This window comes from Cyprinus carpio, chromosome A4 (genome assembly GCF_018340385.1).
Source record: "Cyprinus carpio isolate SPL01 chromosome A4, ASM1834038v1, whole genome shotgun sequence".
Classification (NCBI taxonomy): Eukaryota; Metazoa; Chordata; class Actinopteri; order Cypriniformes; family Cyprinidae; genus Cyprinus; species Cyprinus carpio.
This window is the reverse complement of record NC_056575.1, coordinates 13,715,597-13,735,295: the sequence shown is the minus strand read 5'-3', so window position 1 is coordinate 13,735,295 and position 19,699 is coordinate 13,715,597. Positions and strand designations below refer to the sequence as shown.

Sequence of the window (19,699 nt, the reverse complement as noted above, 5' to 3'; positions counted from 1 at the left end):
CAGCCAAAAAAAAAAAAAAAAAAGACAGTAAACAGCAATGCTCTATTCCAAATTTATTATTATTTTTTTTACAGTGTCAATGCACCTTTTTCCACTGATGGCATAAATAGTTTATGCTGCTCGATAAACATGTCAACATAAATCATTTCAATGTGTTTTCCAGGCATCTGACACTTCTCAAGAAGGAAGTAGTTTAATTAACACAATTGGTTAAAAATAGAGCTAAATAGAAGTCTGTTGGCCAAAGGGATTTTGGTACTGCATTAACGGTTAAAACTTGAGATCCAGAGATATCAAACCAAGATGCTGTCCGATCTTAACAACTTTCAGCTGAGCTTAATGTTTTAGTCACACCTGTGTGCATAGCAGCAGGCGATATAATACAAACTGTTAATTTCTAATGCACACACATCAGTCCCAAACCTCAAGCCTGTTACAACTGCACAGATATTTATAGAGGCATTTAGCGCAGTCCATGTTACACCTTAATACAGCCAGTTGAGTATAACACCTGTATTAAGTGCCATAGGTGGATCCTCAGGCCTCTCATACAAGCTTAAAACTGAACGTCAGTGCATGCATCCTAACAATGCTAAAAAATAAACATTGTTTATTTTAGCTGTTTAGAGAGTGCTGTGCATTGTTAAAAATAGTCCTCTTTGCTACTTATTGATATGTTGCTATATGCTATTTACACTTTTTTTCTTTTAGTAAGGCATGCTTCTGAAACGTTCCCCTCGTCACACCGAGATGACTTTGTTCTTCAAGTCAGCCAAATGCTCTTTTGCAGATCATCTGAGCAACACTTCTATGTGAAATACACACAAAACTACTCCAAAAATAAAATACTCCATAAATGTAGAAGGAGATGGGTTTTTGCTTTTAATGTATAGATACTATAAGCAAAGCTTTAAACCAAACCTGTTTTTTTGTTTAAATGATTCAGTCATCCATGAACATCACATTAAAATTTACGCTTTTGGCAAAATAGTATTTTCAAGGAAAAAAAAAAAATTCTGTAAGCTTGATTAGTTTACAAAAAAGTCAAAACAAGTCCAGAAGCTACTACAGCAAATCTAAATGAGCACTTCCTTACAGACGCTTCCAAGAGCTCCTTGCTTATGTCCATATTAAATGTAAAAATAAATGTCTTTCTGTATCTGTGTGAATGTAGCTTTTAGGGAAGCAGGTGCTGCTACAGTTAAAACAAAAAAAAAAAATGTCAATACAATATTTTGGAGCTGCTTCCTTTTGCATGTACGCACAATTACAAACCTTTACATTCATGCAGATATTAATGACTTCCAGAACACTTTGGTTTGATAAGAAATAAAGTTCTAAAAACTAGTAAAAACACTAAAGATTTGCTTAAAATATATGGAACTGCTGTGATATTTGCTAGTATGTGGAAAAAAGACAACTCTATATAAGGATTTTAGTGAGATCAACTAAATAAAAAAATAAAACTATTCTGTGTCAGAAATAAAATGCATTTATTGGCCAAAAGGTTCACTTGAAAGCTTAAGAAGAACACATTGATCTAAGCTACTCATTACGACTTGTGAGTAACTACAATGTACTTGCATAATTTAAAAGGATTCTATTTAAAATGTAGCTATTCATCACAAAACCAGGTTCATTTGCTTCATTTTAAAAGGTAACAAATTTCACTTGCCACAAGCTGCTTTCATGCAAAAACACCTCTTACTCGCTCTCACATAGTTTTAAAATATCGCATGCACCTGTTGTCCTGATTAGTGCGAACAAATGCAGGAAATGATTCTTCAGCTTTTAAGATTTCAGTAAAATTCCACAGCAGATGTTTTGGCCAATAAAGTGCAAACTAAGGTGAAACACCACCCCTTTTCTTTGAGCTTTCATCACGACTATGAGCCATAAAATATAAACTGCATAATTTATCATCCTCTCTTTGCATCTCCCTCAAATTCCTGCTGCTTGCATAAACGCATCGAGTATGAGGTTTACCTGGAGATTCAGAAACATTCTAGAAATGAAAGACATCATGATGCTGCATTGCACCAGAAGGTTGATGGATTGAACATAGGCTGAGGCAGCATGTATTCTGTCTGTTTTTCTGTATGAGTTCAGTAGTTGCCATGTTCAAGACATATTCAAAGCCTTACTGCGCTTTTGGGTCCAGTGAAAGTGAGCATACATTCAGCTGGAGATGTCTTTGTAGGATTTGAAGAAAGCACTGATTGGGTTGCATTAGTCAAACAGCCATCGAGAGGAAGCAATCATCACCATTAAAAGCACTCGCTGCTTGTTGATGAATCTGTAAACAAGCAAACAACATACACTACTGTAATTCCAGTAAGTATGATTTCTCCAAAGGAAATGTTCATGGTGATATGGAGTCATATAGGAAGTGCAGATTTTGTTTAAATGTTGAAGCCAGGTGCAAAATCAGACGTAGATGCCTTCTGGGTTAAAGGTCGTGTTCAGCGGGCTCTGCAGAGCTCGTAGGTCAGCGGGAAGTTGTCGAGCTGATCCAAGCCGCTTCAGAGATCCAGACTGATTTTCTGACTCTACACAGATAAAAAAAAAAAGAGTGACTTAACCTGTAAAGTACACTTTAAAATTGACACATTGTGTTTTAGAGTTTAGAAACACACGTTATAGGTAGGTTACATTAGGTTAAATGAAGAACAAAAAGTATGCCTGTGTTTGTACCTGTGTTAGCTTCCTCCTCACCAGGGTCTGCTGGAAGAACTGTAACTTTGGTGCCAGTCTGTTGAATAAACTGTTGAAGGTTCACCTGCCTCAGCTCCTTAGTTAACTGTTCCAGTTCCTGCTCTCTCTCCTAAATGAAACAATCAGAGGTTTAAAAAATTATAACCACCAAAACAGACAAATTCCTTATATCTTACTATGTTCACATTTTTTTAAAGAAAGAGGGGGGCCAAAAGAGTGTGCTCCAAAACCTGCCTTACTATCATTTGTTACTTCGACAGCCCAGAGAGAATTTAGTGCTCTTAATACAAATGTATCTGTGTTATGTAATGGTTATGTATTCCTGGTGAATACAAACTATACTGGGACATCCTGCTCCTTCACTTCATCTGTAAGCTCTGGCAAAGATCTTTTACATAATATCCGTGACCATTACAACCCCCCCCACACAGCCACCCCCACCTCGACCCCCGGCTCCCTTAACATGCTGCAAAGCCGATTAGTAGCATTGTTGAACAAAGAGTCCAAAATAAACAGCTGCAGTTCACACGATTTCAGCAGAGCCATGCTTGTACTGTATGGAACAAAGTACTGGCTATTCATTAGCACTTTGCTTCAAAGGTTGTTGTCACACTTGGTTAGAGAACATTGGATTTACTACCAAAACTTTATATGCACAGAATAGCACTTGAGTATATCCTACATGGATGCACTGCAGGAGATGCAAAGACTGTATTCTGCTCTCTGATGGAACAGCTATGACAGGATTGTCCAATCCTGCTACTGGAGGACCAATGTCCTGCAGAGTTTAGATCCAACCTGCACCAACCAACACACTTGCCTGGAAGTTTTATTAATCCTGAAGACCTGGTTCAGGAGGGTTTGATTAGGATTTGAGCTAAACTTTGCAAGATAAGGGCCTTTCGCACCGCAGGACCCTTTTCATAGTACCAGAACTAATTGTGGAGCTACCCACATTTGGGAGTTTTCGCACCGTCAGAACTGGGTGCGATTTTAGTACCGGACTGCCTTTTTCGAGAACCAGATTAGCTCCTACTCTAGAGTGTTTTAAGGGTATAACTGGTACTACTGGTGATATAAGTGGAATTTGATGTAATTTATTTAATGTGATTTTGGAGAACAACTTCACACTAAACAAATCAACCAGACTTGATGTCAAATAGATTTGGTCCAAAACAAAAGATCTGCTTGTGAAAGCAAGCAAATTCTTATCACTTTCAACTGTTAGTTTAAGTGAAAGTTAGTTTAGTTCCTTCAGGCGATCTTACCTGTAGTCTAATGTTTGACTGGCCAAGTGAGAGCTCCACAGCTCTGCAGCTGCTCTCCAGTCTTGCAGCCTGCTGAACTTGCATGTCCAGCTCGGCACGAGCCTTATCCAGTCGCGACCGGACCTCCATTTCATCCGCTAGCCGTGTCTCCATCAGCTCTTGCTGCAGGCGCTCTGCCTCCAGCCCTGCTTCCATGCACTGAATACGTGCCAGGTACTCTCCCAGTTGTTCCTCGCACTCCTGTACACGGCTGCGCAGTTCCTGCAGTTGCTCACGAAGTTGCCTCTCATTGTCCTGCTCAATCTTCAGCTCATTCTCCCAGAATTCATGCTCCTTCATCTCCGCCTCATTCCTACGGACCTGCTGCTCTAGTTTGATCAGCTCTTCTTCTTCTTCATCCGTCAATTGCTGCTGCAACTCAGTTTCACAGCATTGCAGTTTCTGCTCTAGGATGCGCAACTTGTCCTTCTGCAACTGCACCAGGCAGGACAGCTCCTGTGTAGGGGCCGGAGTGCTGCTGCGGATTGTGTTTACAGTTCTCTGCTTGGTCTCACCCTCACGATTCTTCCCGAAGATGTCACGTAACCCCTTGGCACCACTGGTAAAAGTGAGGGACTTGCGTTTTGGTTCACGACGTTTAAGAGAACGGTCGTGGGCTGTGGGCCGGAGCTTTGCCATGGGAGGGAGACTTTGGCGATATAAGCTGCGCTCAGGGGCTCTTGCAGAGGTGTCTGAGGTGGGGCGCTCACTCAGAGATGGGCCAGTACGTTGAAGCACCAACTGCACATCACTAGCGTACTGACCCCACTTATTCAGAGAAACTACAGGATTCTCATGGGGAGCCAGGTGCCTCTCTGTCTCGCGCCATTTTTCAATCAGTGTGTAGCGACCAGTCCGCCCTGCAAATACAATACTTTTACATTATCATTGCTTTAGATATTTAATAAAATGTGTAATTTGCTCTGTACTGCCAGTTATAGCTTCTAGTTTCAGTTAAAGTTGAAGTGTAATATCTGCTTTAGCGTCAAAAAATCTGAACTACAAAAATAATGATTGTATTCGAACAAGTTTCTCAAACATTCCCCCAATCTGTCAATAGTCAGCCAAACAAGTAGTCCCGCTCCAAAATCAGGCCACTGGTTGAGCCTCTGTTACTTTGTCAGGATATTCAAACAAACACAGCATTGTTCATTAGCAAAGCCATTTCCTTTATGCTCTTGGAAAATTAACCTATGAATGACTTACATATAGTTAGACTAAAATATTTTAACATACTACACACTTCAGCTTTAATAAAACTGTGTATGGCTAAACAGAGAAGCAAGCAGACATGCAAGCTATGATGACACAAAGATTTAACTTTCCAAAGGAAATTCATCCGACATTCACCAGAGATCAGGCGCCTCAGTGGCACAGAGACTGCACTTATACATGAAATAATGGAATAGGACACGGTCTCATTTTTTCCTAGTATGGGGTGATCAGGGTAGAACTCAGAGACTAGAAGGGACAATACTGCATTTCACTGCTCCAATCTCTGATCTCAAAGAGGGCTTGTTGTCAAGGAGACAACCATAGTGAGAGTTATGTTGTGTGAAAAACAGAAGCAGAAGAAATGAGGAACAAAGGAGGAAGGAGCTTGGAAGGGAACATGCAAAAAAAAAAAAAAAAGTTATGTTAAAAATGGTACCATTGTGGTACAAGATATTCACCAGCCAGTTTGTGTTTAGAGTATGTAAAAGTGACCAAAACCCTATTTGGGTCTAAATATGTCTATACAGATGATAAGGGCACATTGTGTTCTACATTAAATTTAGTGTCTCACCTATTGCTTGGGCCAAAGCGATGACAACCTCTTGACATGTAGTGACTTCTGTGACCCCGCAAACGATGCGCTGCACTCCATCCACCCATACCTTCAGCTCCATGCCTCTCATCTGGATGATGTCATTCCTCACCTCTGCAGGCACCCGTTACTAGCTCTCTGGTCTGCATGCTGCTCTTATCACTGCTTGAAAGACCAAAGAACAGTTTGTGCTAATTCCACTTACATAAGAAATGATTTAACTACAAATACCTCTCTGTATTCAGAGCCTTCTTTAATAACAGTGACCTTACTAGCACTTGGTTCTTTATGATACTCCATCCATAGTGTCGGTCTGGCAGACGGCATCTTTAGCTCCTCATGTAGGGAGGGTGTTGCAGTTCTAAAGTTTTACTCCCAGCTTGCTCACAGAAGCCCTGATTTGATATTATCCTCAAATCCGGTTCACAAATGAATTTTCACTTACTGCACTGTGATTTGGCCTTTTTTGTTATCCTGTTGTTCTCTTAAGGATTGTTATGCATGTTAACACAAATACCAGACACAATATATGTTTCAAACTCCCAATTCTCAATTTATTTATTCTTGTGCAAGTTTTATTTACTTCATATCATTGGTAAGGAAAACTTTTGTATAGACTGATGCCTGTCTGATGGGCAGTGGGCAATATCTTGATATGCCATCTAACACCCAGCAGATATCCATGTTAACTGGATATCAGCATAGTGCAATCAGTATGTCAACACTACAAAAATGCAGTTTCAGCAAACCCCTAACCCTTATTGCACAGATATCATTCCTAAATGTGTGCTATGGATATTAAAATACCTCATAATGTGAAACCTGTTGAGGAAGGGTGCTCTATAATGTTTTAAAGTTGTGATGTAAAGACAGTAGAAACATCTCTTCTTCCGTATTGTGATGTACATCCGAGTGAATTGAATTGAATTGAAAAGGAAAAAGATTTAGAAATGTAGGACAGGGGGTTCTGTCCATCAGTTGCTGATTGGATGGAGGCAGATCTGAATGCAAGCTTATAGTATATCGTAAAAAAGAAATGGGTTTAAGTGAACTAAATGATTGGAGAAGTCCAGCCAAGGCGAATCATTACTTTAATCCATTTTAATTTACTTTTTTTTTGTTACGCCTTCCACAAATCCTCTAGACTAGAAAAGAGGATGTCACAGGTGAATAAGATACACTTACAAAATAGGGTAAATTTCCATTTCATGTTAGACTTAATTGATTGGATTACCTGGTGGATGATATGAAAAAAAATCCCAAATTGAAGGAGGTATCCAAGCAAGAATAACAGAGACAGAGGGTTGGGTTGGGCCAGTATGCAACCATCTATAGCAACTGCAAGGAACACCCTAGTAACCACCTTGAAATGCACTTAAAACAACTTAGAACTGCTTAGCAACCACCCACAACATCCTAGCTTTTGCATGTGCAAGCATCACTCACATTTTCTAAATATATTGCTTTAATTCTGTCCTGGTGTGTGTTTTGATACTCTGACATCATGTTCTAATCGGTCTCTCTTGGGCAGAGACATCAGGCCAGGAAGTGTAATAATTCACTTCTGCTTTAGAAATCTCTCACAAGCTTGTTAATTCATTTCAGTCCTACCCGTTCAGAAAAGCAGCATACAGTTAGGTAGTGTTGTTTTCTTGTATGTCTTAAACACTGCATCAAAGCCCTACCCCCAACAGTATTATGTGTCAGCTGCAGAATCTGTGTTTAACTTCATATACACGATACAGGCATCTGCTCCAGACGAGCTTCAGCTCCATGACCTGGGGCTAAATTTAACAGACTCAAGGTTTTGGCGGCCTGTCGGTGTAAGGTACAGCCAAGACAGCTGCTAAAGGAGATGTACCACGTAACACTAAACTCACATTCCAGTCGACTCACATGTCTGATGTCTGTAAACACAGATCGGTACAGCACATATGGCTGTATGCAACAGTAACCCTGTTGGGTGTAACGGTCCCTGCATGCTGTAGTGCTCTCACATGCTCTGTCATGTCAATGTTGTGCATCTATTCTGCTATACTAACTCAGTGCTTTTGAATAAGACTACTCGGGGTAGCTGTCATATTTGTTGGCACGAATTGAAACTGAGAGGTGAAGGTTGGCAGTACAGTTCTTTTCAATATGTTGATCTGTTGTATAATATAGTGTCAATTGTTTATTCATCAAAAACTTAAGTCAAATTAAACTTGGTGTCTACCTTGACTATGGTCGGTACAACATATTCCAGATCTTTCAACAGGTCTGCTGTTTCAGAGACACATTTTGAGATGAAAGCTTGTTCCACTGTCTAGCATTTTATTCACTGTAATTCTTGGGAGTTTTATCTACAGCACTTGAAAAACTCCTCAGGACCCTAACGGTGTTTGTGGACTGTAGTGGGGGGCTGTTCTAACAAGGGTCCAGACAAACACAAAGGTCCACTGGAGAGATGCCCACCCCTGCAGGCCTCACAGCATGACTGGACACAAACAATCCATCTCCATAGTGATGCTTTCGCAGCTTTGTGAATCTCTCACATGGCCGGCTGTGACCGGCCTGGGAACTAACAATCACTAGCAATTAAGGAACAATCTCTTTATTTTAACTTTTGTCCATGTCCTACTGTATAACTTTGTCCTGTCAGGGGTTCCCAGCTGAACAACGCACCAATGGGTCACAAACTGACACTGAATTAAAACCATTTAAAATAAAATTGTTTGTCGGTACAGCCTCTTTTGAGGATGAGAAACCCCATTCATTAACTCAAAGTAACTTTAGTCTGAGGTAAGTATGTCACAGTAAGTGGCTTTATCACACACAACAATGTGGGGGAAGGGACGCTGGACATATGCATACCATGCAGTTCAACAAAGTTTAATTAAGGTTATTTAAACAAAATAAAAAAATCTGTATGTTTAAACAACCCTTAAAAACTAGATTTTTACATTTTCTGAATGCTTGCACGTAGGAAAAAACTCACTACCACAATGCCAGGGTGTTGTAGTTGTTGCCAGTGCACTACTAGTATAAGGTGTTCGGAGTGGTTTCAAATTCGGAGTTGTGTTTCTATGTGGTTACTTATGTGCTCTGGTTCAATCTGGCTCAGATAAGTAAAAGCACACCTCTCCACAACACAATTTGAGGTGACACTTAGAGCACCAATTATTTAGATGTTCAGTCTACAATAATTTGTTGTTGTTCTGTCTTATCCTTTTCTTTTTTGGAAGAAAAAATATATATATGGGAAAATGTGGGTCCCATGGCCAAACCAGTTGAGAAACACTGGTTTAGATTGTGTGAAGTTTTGAGAATCGGTTTTTTTGTGTTTAGTTTGTATGTTATTCTGTTTTCATTGTGCACATACCCTAACGTACATGTAAAAAGGTGATTTTCTCTCTTTCTCTGCCATTGTTTTCTTATTGCACAGCAGAAAAACTCTTAATTTCCTTGAGTTGGACAGTGTGGGTTCAAAAGAGGGAAGTGAACTGTCTGTGAACTATGACATGCACTCTTATTAGAAATGCAGGGATGGTTTAATTAAGTTCCTGAGAGACCCTGAACTTCATTCATTCACACAGTCATGTGGTTACACGCATACTGTACGCACAGACCAAACATTTTCAGCATTTTATAAACTATCAATGAGTAGAACTGGAAATCTCTGGATGTAGATCTCGTCTGCATACCGGTAACCCATCAAAAGATTTCTGCAGCCTACATCAGATCCTGATCTGCATTGCCATGCATTTATTCATAATATTACATTTCCATCCTCTCATCACAGTTCCATCTCACTACCTCTGTACTGCTGTCTACTCAGTCTTCACTCGGCTTTCCTGCTCTCCTCAGCCCTCAATCACTTTCTTCTCTTTTCCTCCGGTAGGTCTTGCGCTGGAGTTATTTAGCACGTTCATGTTATCCACGATCAGCAGATTTGATCAGTGGGTGTTTGATGAGCCAGCTGTTGTCATATGAGAGCGTTTGTAATGAGCGGCTGAGGTATGTATAATTGGTTGAGAGCGAGTCAGTTCTGTGAATGAGGCATGTGTAAACAGATCTATGAGTAAGGCAGAGGATGGTGGTGTCCGACAGCTAAAAAATGCACATACAAATCCTGTGTTTGCACAATATCCTGGCTACTAAGATGACTCTGTCTGGTCTATTTTTGATTGGCCTTGCCCTGCCTCCTACGTCTGAAGGAGTGGTTGAAAGAAGTATGTTGAAATTTAAGTAATGAACTAAATATTTCAACATAGTTTAATTTTGAGCAATAAATAAGCAATTTTTTTCATTAAATATTCACTTGGTTATCTCTGAAGCACTCTTGAATTTGTTCTAGATCATCATAATGTGAAGATGCTTCTGGAATGTGGTCTAGGACCCGTTTCCCTAACAAACAACAGGTTTAGTATGAAGGCACCCTTTAGTTTTACACACAGAGTGTGCAAGCAAAAGTGGGGTGAATTTATCATAATTGTCAGTAAAATCGAGGGAGTGGACATGTAGGACATTTAAATCTGATGCAGATAAACAGAAATTCAAACCTGCTGTAAAGCACATTACCTTAATAACAAAGGCAAGAGTTTGGCCTCTACTGCATATTCTTGTCTAAGTCCCGATAGTCGGTTTATGTAATCAAGCCAGCTTAACAAAGACAGTACTATCTATTAATAAGAAAATCAGGAAACTGATTCAGTTTTTTTCACTGTACATACTTACACGTACACTACTGATCTTAAGAATATTAACAGTGAGACCAGGGCTAGTTTTGGCACTTTTACTCCAGTGAATGCTTTTGAAAGCAATTTCTGTATAGGCACATAACTTAAGGTTCACACAAATACCCAACAGAGGGGCATGTTGTACCACTATATGGGGTAAGTGACAATGGACCATACCATTAAATAGCTTAACACATTTTGATTCAAAACCTTATGAACACCCAGATACAACCACTGTGACAACTAGCCCAAGTCCCTTATTATGTCAAACCTCTAGACGTAGTTAGTGTTTATGGGATGCAGAGCTGTGTGTTTGTAAGTTTAGGAGGGGCTGCAGGCCTGCTGCCGATCTGATGGAAAACACTGACCATCATTTAGTCATTTAACCCGTTGAAACGCATATCAGTAGATCTGGGCTGGTGATAAAGCCCTGACATTGACTGCACATCGTCTCATGTCATGCGTCTGTTCTCCAGCGCGTTCATGTAACGCGTCCCGTCACAACTATTAAAGATGCCCCATGAAAACACATGAAATACATGTCGCCCTTCCCGACGGTCCAAAACACGGTGCGGAGACGTTTATTTAAAATCATTTCTGTACCTGCGTGTGTCTGCAGTCCCTGACCGCTACAATCCTCAGTCCGGGTCCACTTAGCTCCGCCAGAGCAGAACCGAGATTTAAGCAGATGATGTGGTTTTCCCTTTAATGTTTAGTAAAGACTGCTTTCAGAAGATGTCCGTAAATGTAGTCTGGTAAGGAGGGTCCGCTCGCTGAAGTTGAATGTGGCCCGTTACATCAGCAGCAGCAGCAGCAGCTCTGCTCTCAAGCGAGTAAATAGAGTGAGCGCTAGCGGGACACCGCAAGGCATCATGGAGCGAGCACTTTAAAGCCGCACAGCCCACACTGAACAAGTGTGCTCAGTCACACACACACACACACACACACTGCGTGTACAGCACATTTAGGGGTTATATGGCAAAGTCTGTGGATTTTATTCAAATTACAAATGGGTAACGCTTTCACGTTTTCAACCAGTTAACTATTCATTTACCAATTGATATAGTAGCCTATGCTATTTATTACAGTTTTTAAAAATTGCTTAGACACTAAAAGTGGTATAGGCTACTTGAACCCCACTCAGTGAAAACATTCACTCATATATCTAATCTTTAGACCAGGTCTAATTCAATTACAATCATACTTATCCGCAAATTCTCTCCATGAAACATTTCAATCTGGTTTTAAAGCTCTACAAAGTACTGAATCTGCTCTTTTAAGAGTGTCAAGTGATATTTTCACTGAAACTGACTCTGGGAAATCAATGGCCTTAGTCTTATTAGATTTGAGTTCTGCATTTGACTTAGTTGACCATGAGGTTCTGTTGCGTCGTCTGGAGACATCCGTGGGCTTTCGAGGCGTTGTCTTGCAGTGGTTCCGCTCTTACCTGAACAATAGATGTTTCAGTGTCCGTATTGGTCATCAATCCTCCACTAGTGTACCTCTGAACTGCGGAGTTCCACAGGGATCAATCCTCGGCCCCATATTGTTTATTCTTTATCTGTTACCTCTGGCTTCCATCTTTAATAAATATGAAGTATCCTTCTATCTGTATGCCGACGATACTCAGGTTTATTTTTCCTTTAAAACATAACGATAAAAATGGTCTACAAACCCTTGTTTGCCTGTTTAAGTGATCTTAAACTCTGGCTTTCAAGTAACTTTTTAAACCTAAATGAAAATAAAACTGAAATAATTATCTTCGGGCCCCAAGGAAAACTGTGTGTTTGATGTTGAGCGTGGTTCTCTCGCACCATATGAAACCCACTGTGCAAGAAATCTGGGCTTTCTGTTTGACCACAACTTAAAATTTGAGAAACAGATCAGTGCTGTTGTAAAGTCATGCTTTTTTCAGCTCCGCCAACTCTCTAAAGTCAAACCGTTTTTAACTCAGTGTAATCTTCAAATAGTGATTCACGCATTCGTAACATCATGATTAGACTACTGTAATTCACTTTACTTTGGTCTATCTCAGTCTTCTCTCTCTCTCGCCTACAGCTAGTGCAAAACGCAGCAGCTAGACTCCTCACTGGGACACGCAAGTATGAGTCTATCATCCCTATTTTATTCAAACTCCATTGGCTACCTGTTAAATTTAGAATTGATTTTAAAATTTTACTTTTTGTGTATAAAGCTCTTAACAGTTTGGCCCCTCAGTACCTGACTGATCTGCTCTGTCCGTACACTCCTTCTCGTACTTTGAGATCCAGCGATCACTGCCTTCTCATCGTGCCTAGATCCAGGCTTAAAAAACGAGATGACCGTGCTTTTGCGGCTGCAGGTCCAAAATTTTGGAACAGTCTGCCTCTCTATATCAGACTGGCTCTCTCAGTTTCCATCTTCAAATCTTCTTTAAAGACTTTTTTGTTTTCTCTTGCTTTTCATGCTTATTGACTCTGATACGATTACTGCTTATTTTTTCTTTTGTTTTACTTTTTTAGTTGTTTCTTTTGTCCTGTACTGCTCTGCATTTTATTCTCTGCTATGTACAGCACTTTGGTCAGCCTTGGTTGTTTTTTAAATGTGCTTTATAAATAAATATTGTATTGTATTGTATGTGGTTTATATTTAATTATTTTATTGTTTTTTATAAATAGTCTGGCGTAACTACAAGCACTTTAAATCTCTAAACACAGCATTACATTACATAATTCATTCTATATATATATCTTTTGTTTTGTTTGGGAATGAATTTTATTTGAATGACTCATTTACTGATGACCTACACCCTTCAAATCTCTAAACACAGCATTACACACATCATTCAATTACATTTCTGTTTATATATATATATATATATATATATATATATATATATATATATATATATATATATATATACATATATATATATGATTATGTACTATGTGTGTGTATGCATACATACACACTGAATATGCATACAAGCCAAGTCAGAAAGACAACTTTATTTCTAAAGCGCTTTATGCAATATAGATTGTTTTACAGCAGCTTCACAATAGTATCAAATTTTAATTCTGCTGTAAAGCAGCTCTTAACAAGTCAATAGTGTCATTATACAGCTCAAGTCAGTTTAGTATTGATTCAGTTCAGTTGCATAACTGTGTAAAATTCATCAGTTGTACATTCAACTGGTGTATTTGTGCATATTCATTGCTGACAAACTCCTGTGCACTCCACTCCATTCGGAACAAGCAAAAGAGACTTGACAAGAGTTTTACATTTTTCACATCTGTGTGTAGTTTGGCATGTATGTGGCTAATTATTTTATGTTTGTGTGTACAGTTACTACACAAAAATGCAATTTTCAGAAGAGTTAAACTAGTTTTGAATTAAATGCTTGCTTTTGCAAAATATGTGTGATGCTTTGTGTGTGTGTGTTTTGTGGATTTGTGTGTCGAATTTTGAGAAATGGAGCCATAGTTTTAGTATAGGCAGTTTTTAAAAACTGTAATAAGTGCATTCAACATTATATGAATGAATCACCTCCATTTCTACTTCTTTGATGTGCATTTATTAGCTGTTAAGCATCATAATGTTAATTTATTTTAATATGTTTTTATCTGTTTATTGATTTAAAGAAGCTGTTTCTTGACTTTTGAGACATAAGAAAGGTTTATGAGGTAAACGTGTGTAATACATTTTGTGTGTGTGTGTGTGTGTGTGTGTGTGTGTGTGTGTGTGTGTGTGTGTGTGTATGTATATGTATATGTGCCTTACTCTAGAATTCTTATATGTGTGTGTGTGTATGTATATATGTATGTGTGTCTTACTTTAGAATTCTTATTGTGTGTGTGTGTGTGTATGTATATGTATGTGTGCCTTACTTTAGAATGGGTATTGTATTTTGGTGTGTGTGTGTGTGTGTGTGTGTATGTGTATGTGTGCCTTACTCTAGAATTCTTATAGTTGCTTCATTTTGCTGAAAAAGGAATGCCTTAAATCTCTCGAAATGACTTAAAATAAAAAAAATTAACCACCCTTAAATTTTATTTAAATTATAATTTGCTTTTATATATATTATTATTTGCAAGTAACACAATGTATTTTTATTTATTTATGTATTTATTTATTTATATGTTTTAATAAAAGCATTTGTTTTGTGTCATGAAGTTGCCAAAATGGTGCAATGGAACATGTTAAATAACACCAACAGAGCAAAAGTTGATCTTCAACTATGACATATTTGTAATGTATACAATGCCAAATGCATTACTGTGCCACATCAACCTGCAGTGTTGTCATATAGCCCTGATTACTGTGGATCAATTGTGCACTTGCTGGGTAAATGTGTTACAATTTACCATGTATACTGATTGTAACCAGCTTTGGTTACATAGATTATATGTGTTACAATTTACCATGTATACTGATTGTAACCAGCTTTGGTTACATAGATTATATGTAATATATTATAATGTAAAATATTAAATAATCATATATACTTTGAGGTTCATAGTATGCAACATGTCTAGCCTATATCAAAGTTTAGATATATTATAATGTAAAATATTAAATAATCATTATATTACAATAAGCAAGATGTGTTCTCTAAGATGAGCGAACAAAAACCCTGAAATAACATTGACACACACACACACAGAAACTCTGAAATAACATTGACACACACATATATAATATATTATATTTTTATTTTTTAGTTTTTTTTTTTTTTGTTTTTGTTTTATCTTTTGTTTGGTTCTTATTTAATAGGTAAGTTGGCTATTAACAATCAAATGAAATTACTATCATCAAAATCCATAAATGGTTTATGCATAAATTATGAAAAGTTTAAATATAACATTTAAATGTAGTAAATGACTGCAAAAATAAGCTACTTTTTAAAATATGAAACCGCCAGTAGGCAAGAGACTGTCGTAATGAGTGAGTTGAATCAACTGATTCGTTTAAAATGCTGATTCATTTAACTTTAGTTGATTGTTCCTTATATCTTTATTTAATCATTTATGGGCCGTGTAAGGCTGAGGAACAAAACACTGTGTTGCTCAGAGACGCAAAGGCTCTGCTGTTTGTTCTGTTTTCTTTCTGATGGAGCAAAATGGAATTTTGTGTCTGAAAGTTCAGTAAGTTGTAGTTTATTGTACATTTGTGATGGTTCAGATATTTGGGGGAAAAAACAGGACTCTTGTTTGTGTGATAGGCTAATTCCTATCATATGCATGTATTATGAAAACAGAAACTCATTAAATGGCTGTTTTTAATTTTTTTAAATCATTTTGATGACATTTCTGCTCACTGTGATGGCTGTGAGATGGGAGAGAGCTCTCAAAACTTCAGATCGCATAATTTAGGGAGATATTAATATAATATAGAATCATCATCTGTAATGAAATGAGGCATGAACATTTCACGAATTTATAATTATCTTTCTATATGTGCTGTTCAAGTAATTTTATGATTATTTTTCTTTTTGTGATTTTATATTTATATTTATGTATGTGCTGTTAAATATATATAAACGTCTCCACACAATGCTGTTTGATTATGCCTTGGAGGTCGTAGTTGGAAGCTGTTAGCCCTGGCTGGACCGTTTAGCCCTTGCGTGCGCAGTGGTAATGCAACTAATATTTTCTGACTGGCATCTAACTGAATAAATCAAACAAACAAAAACGGGCACAGGCGGGGACCCTACATGGCGGGGCCCATGGGCTGCAGCCCAGTCAAGCCCAATGGTAAGTCCGACCATGTGTGTGTGTGTATATATATATATATAGGCTATATATACACGTCTATATATATTTATATATATATAAACGTCTCCACACACACACACACACACATTTGTTTAATGTGCCTTTACCCAAAACTAACCTTGAGAAGGAGAGAAACATTTTGACCACTCAGATCAGAGTGCATTGTTAATGTGTCCACGTGGAGAGATTGTAATAAAGCTCAAAACAGTGGATTAGTCTGTGCACTAAATGCCTGGATGATCTGCTGTGCTGCATGTGACATCTGTCCAGCCTATGACGAGATTATCCACCCAGAAATCTGTGATCTATTACTGTCTGTTGGGGCGGATAACATGGTCTGCAATCTGTTTCTCACAGAAACCTTCTGCTGACCTGTTTCCTCCCTTAACACAAGAGTTCTGCAATGTTATTATTAAACAACCATAGCAACTATCCACAGACAGAAAATACATGTCAGATGTGAGAATGCAACATGCCATATTTTTTATTACTGTAAAATAAGAATGTGTTTGTAAGTGGTTTTTTATGTTTTATATTATTTATTTATGTATTTTAATTTTGTATTTTATGTATGTTATATTTGTATGATATTTATTGAACGGACTTTTTTGAACGGCTGTTCCTTGAGAAAAGTAACAAGTAGCATGTGACGAAACTGGTCTCAATATGGGATACTTAGGCATTAAGAACAGACGCCTCCACCAACCCAAACTCATATAAAATGATCATATTTATGTTACAGTAAAGAGATAAAGACTATAAAATAACTCCTCCGCTAGCTAGATACTGAAGTGCTGTTTGCCATCTGCTCCACTAGGGGCGTAAACGCGGTTCACGTTCTGCATGACACCTTTGCGTCCTTAGCAATGTGTCACTTATAAACAGTCTGCACTACACACGTTTGAACAGATTTAACAAGTACACAGTGCATTTGAAAGCTTACTGTCTACTTTTAATGTAAGTAGTCTCTTTCCTCATAAAGCACGATTTTCTTGTAAAATTACTTTCATGCATTCAAGCATGTATAAATTAATCAGTAATAGATGCTTTGATATGAATTAAAGCCAGTAGCTTTATTTACGTATGTAAGATAAAAAGTAGTCAGTTCCATTGATCTCTGCTGATGTTATTGTAGCTATTTTAAAAAAGTGATGTGCCCCCACTGCTTCACGATTTTCCTACTTTTAGCTATATAGTATAAGATGATTAGACCTACAGCACAGAGACATTTTGATGTCATTTCGAAATGTAAAACTGAATAATAGAGGACATGTAAAATTAATATGCTGCCATTCATATTGGACTATTGTACATTTACAGACAGTGACTGACACGTAGCTTCTGCTTTGCACTTGATTTGCTCATTTGTTCACACATTTGCTTTCAGTACCACTGTTCTTAAAATATACAATGCATTTTTGATATATAATGTCTTTTTTATTAACAATAATTTATCAGTTAAGAAGTTTGCATTTCTCTCTGTAATTTTTTTTGCTATTTTGAGGCAGCAAATGTGTAAATGGAGATTTATAGTTCTCTTGTACAATTGAAAGTTACATGCAATATGAATGTTTATGTCTTATCTTGTTTTGATTATTCATGTTTTTTTTCTTTACAGAATAAGGAATAAGTGTTTGGACCATACAAATTTCTAAGAGACGTGGACTGACATTCGCCATAATAATGGACATCTGCTCATGGACAGGTAACGTTTTTAATGTGTGACTGTGTGTTGTTGGGAAGTAAATGTGTCGGTTGCCATCGTTTTCTTTTTGAAGGGGTTACACCTTCAAGATTATAGAGGATCTTTTAGTTTTCAGTATTTAAAGGCAAAACTTTAACTGATGTCCACATTATCTATTTTTAAAGGTTTATAATGTTATTGTACATACAGTATAGAGTCTTTGTTTATTTATGTATTTGCAGAATAAGGGGTGAGTTTGGACCATACAGAGTTTTGGGAAACTTAAACCAATTTTGGACATCTGCTCATGGACAGGTAATTATAATGTGTTTATGTGTGTTGTTGGGTATTGAATGTGTAGGTTACCATCATTTTCTTTTTGACACCTTTAAAAACCAAATGATGGTAACCTAAGTAGGTGGGGAAGGGACGGCGAGTGTGAAATTTTATACAGCTTTTTAAAAAAATTCAGTCTGGCCTAAAGCATAACCGCTGCTGGACATCATGCTGGAAGCTCCAGGGGGAGACCGTACTGGTATCCCCCTCCTTTGGGTGCACCCTTCACTCACACCACACCATTCATTCATATCGCAGAGATCTGGCTGGGATCGAACCAGCAACCTCTGAAACCGTGAGGCAGCGCTCATACCTGTGAGCCACAGATCTCTTGTCCTGACATGTGAAGGAACTTATACTTCACTGTTCACCTGTTTGTGAGCTTTGTGTTTAACATAAGTATCAAATTAAAGCTGTGGTGTAGTGATTGTATCCCAACACACCGAGGTGAGATTTGAACCCACAGCTCTAGCGCATCCATGTGTGCAGTTAACATGTATTTAGCCACCTGAGCCACTGTGGCTTTCACAGCAAGTGCTAGCGTTTGAGGCACTTTGTTGTTTATAATGCAACGTGAAAATTTTAACCTTAGCAACAGTGGGATTTGAACTCAGGACTCCTTGATTACAAAGCAACACTTTACCTGCTGATCTACTGAATCTCGGATGCTGTTTTTGTATTTTTTGTTTTGAACATGATTAAAATATATAATATATAAACCACAAGCTGTGAAAATACATAACATTAATAATGCTTGGATTTGTACCAAGAGTTTCATGTGCTGTAGGCAAACAATTATCCTCTGAGCCATAGATTTCAGGTTGAGCTTTTTATTCTGTGTTTGTTTTGTTAGATATGTTGACCCAAACTGTTGTTATAATACACAGTGGTGGGATTTGAACTCAAGACTTTAGTGCATCCATGTGTGAGGTTAACATGTGTTTAACCACCTGAGCCACTGCGGCTTTCACAACATTTTTAACCTTAGCAATAGTGGGACTAGAACTCAGGACTCCATGATTAAAAAGCAAAAATTATATACTGAGCCAGTGAGTTTTGGTGGTATGATATCAAACCAAGAGTTTATAGCATGAAAGGCAAACAATTATCATCTGAGCCACAGATTTTTTTTTATATTGTGAGGCAGTGAGTTTTGGTCTGAGCCACAGATTTTTTATGACAATTTTTAATGACAATTTTAAACATGTTATAAATTACAGGGTTTGAACCAGTACTCTCAAGTATGAGAGATTTCCCATGTTCAGCACACAGTAATAAACATGTTATATATTATTGTTTTTTGTTAATTATAAAAAAAAAATATTATAAAAAAGGGTAGGGTAGTTGCTTTTCTTTTTTTTAGTCCTGCTGATGTTATT

The 19,699-nt window shown here is 37.8% G+C and overlaps 1 protein-coding gene and 1 long non-coding RNA gene across 3 annotated transcripts; one reads left to right on the top strand and one right to left on the bottom strand.

The window, feature by feature from the left end:
* Positions 1-40: 40 nt before the first annotated feature.
* Positions 41-11,448, bottom strand: LOC109076713 (ras association domain-containing protein 8-like). 2 transcript variants are annotated; one of them, XM_042742052.1, is made up of 6 exons: positions 11,151-11,448; positions 5,809-5,994; positions 3,984-4,882; positions 2,695-2,824; positions 2,442-2,549; positions 41-2,296 (listed from the first exon to the last, which is right to left on the bottom strand). In XM_042742052.1, exons 2-6 carry the CDS (start codon positions 5,918-5,920, stop codon positions 2,268-2,270), a joined length of 1,278 nt encoding a protein of 425 aa, XP_042597986.1. In that variant the 5' UTR covers positions 5,921-5,994; positions 11,151-11,448; the 3' UTR covers positions 41-2,267. The 2 variants fall into 2 exon arrangements, with proteins under 2 accessions (XP_042597986.1, XP_042597983.1); XM_042742049.1 differs by having other exon boundaries at positions 5,809-5,991.
* A 6,457-nt stretch (positions 11,449-17,905) lies between these two features.
* LOC109086249 lies at positions 17,906-19,448 on the top strand. Its single transcript, XR_002017089.2, has 3 exons — positions 17,906-18,005; positions 18,227-18,299; positions 18,457-19,448. It is a non-coding gene; the product is annotated as an uncharacterized LOC109086249 (long non-coding RNA).
* The last annotated feature ends 251 nt before the right edge of the window (positions 19,449-19,699 follow it).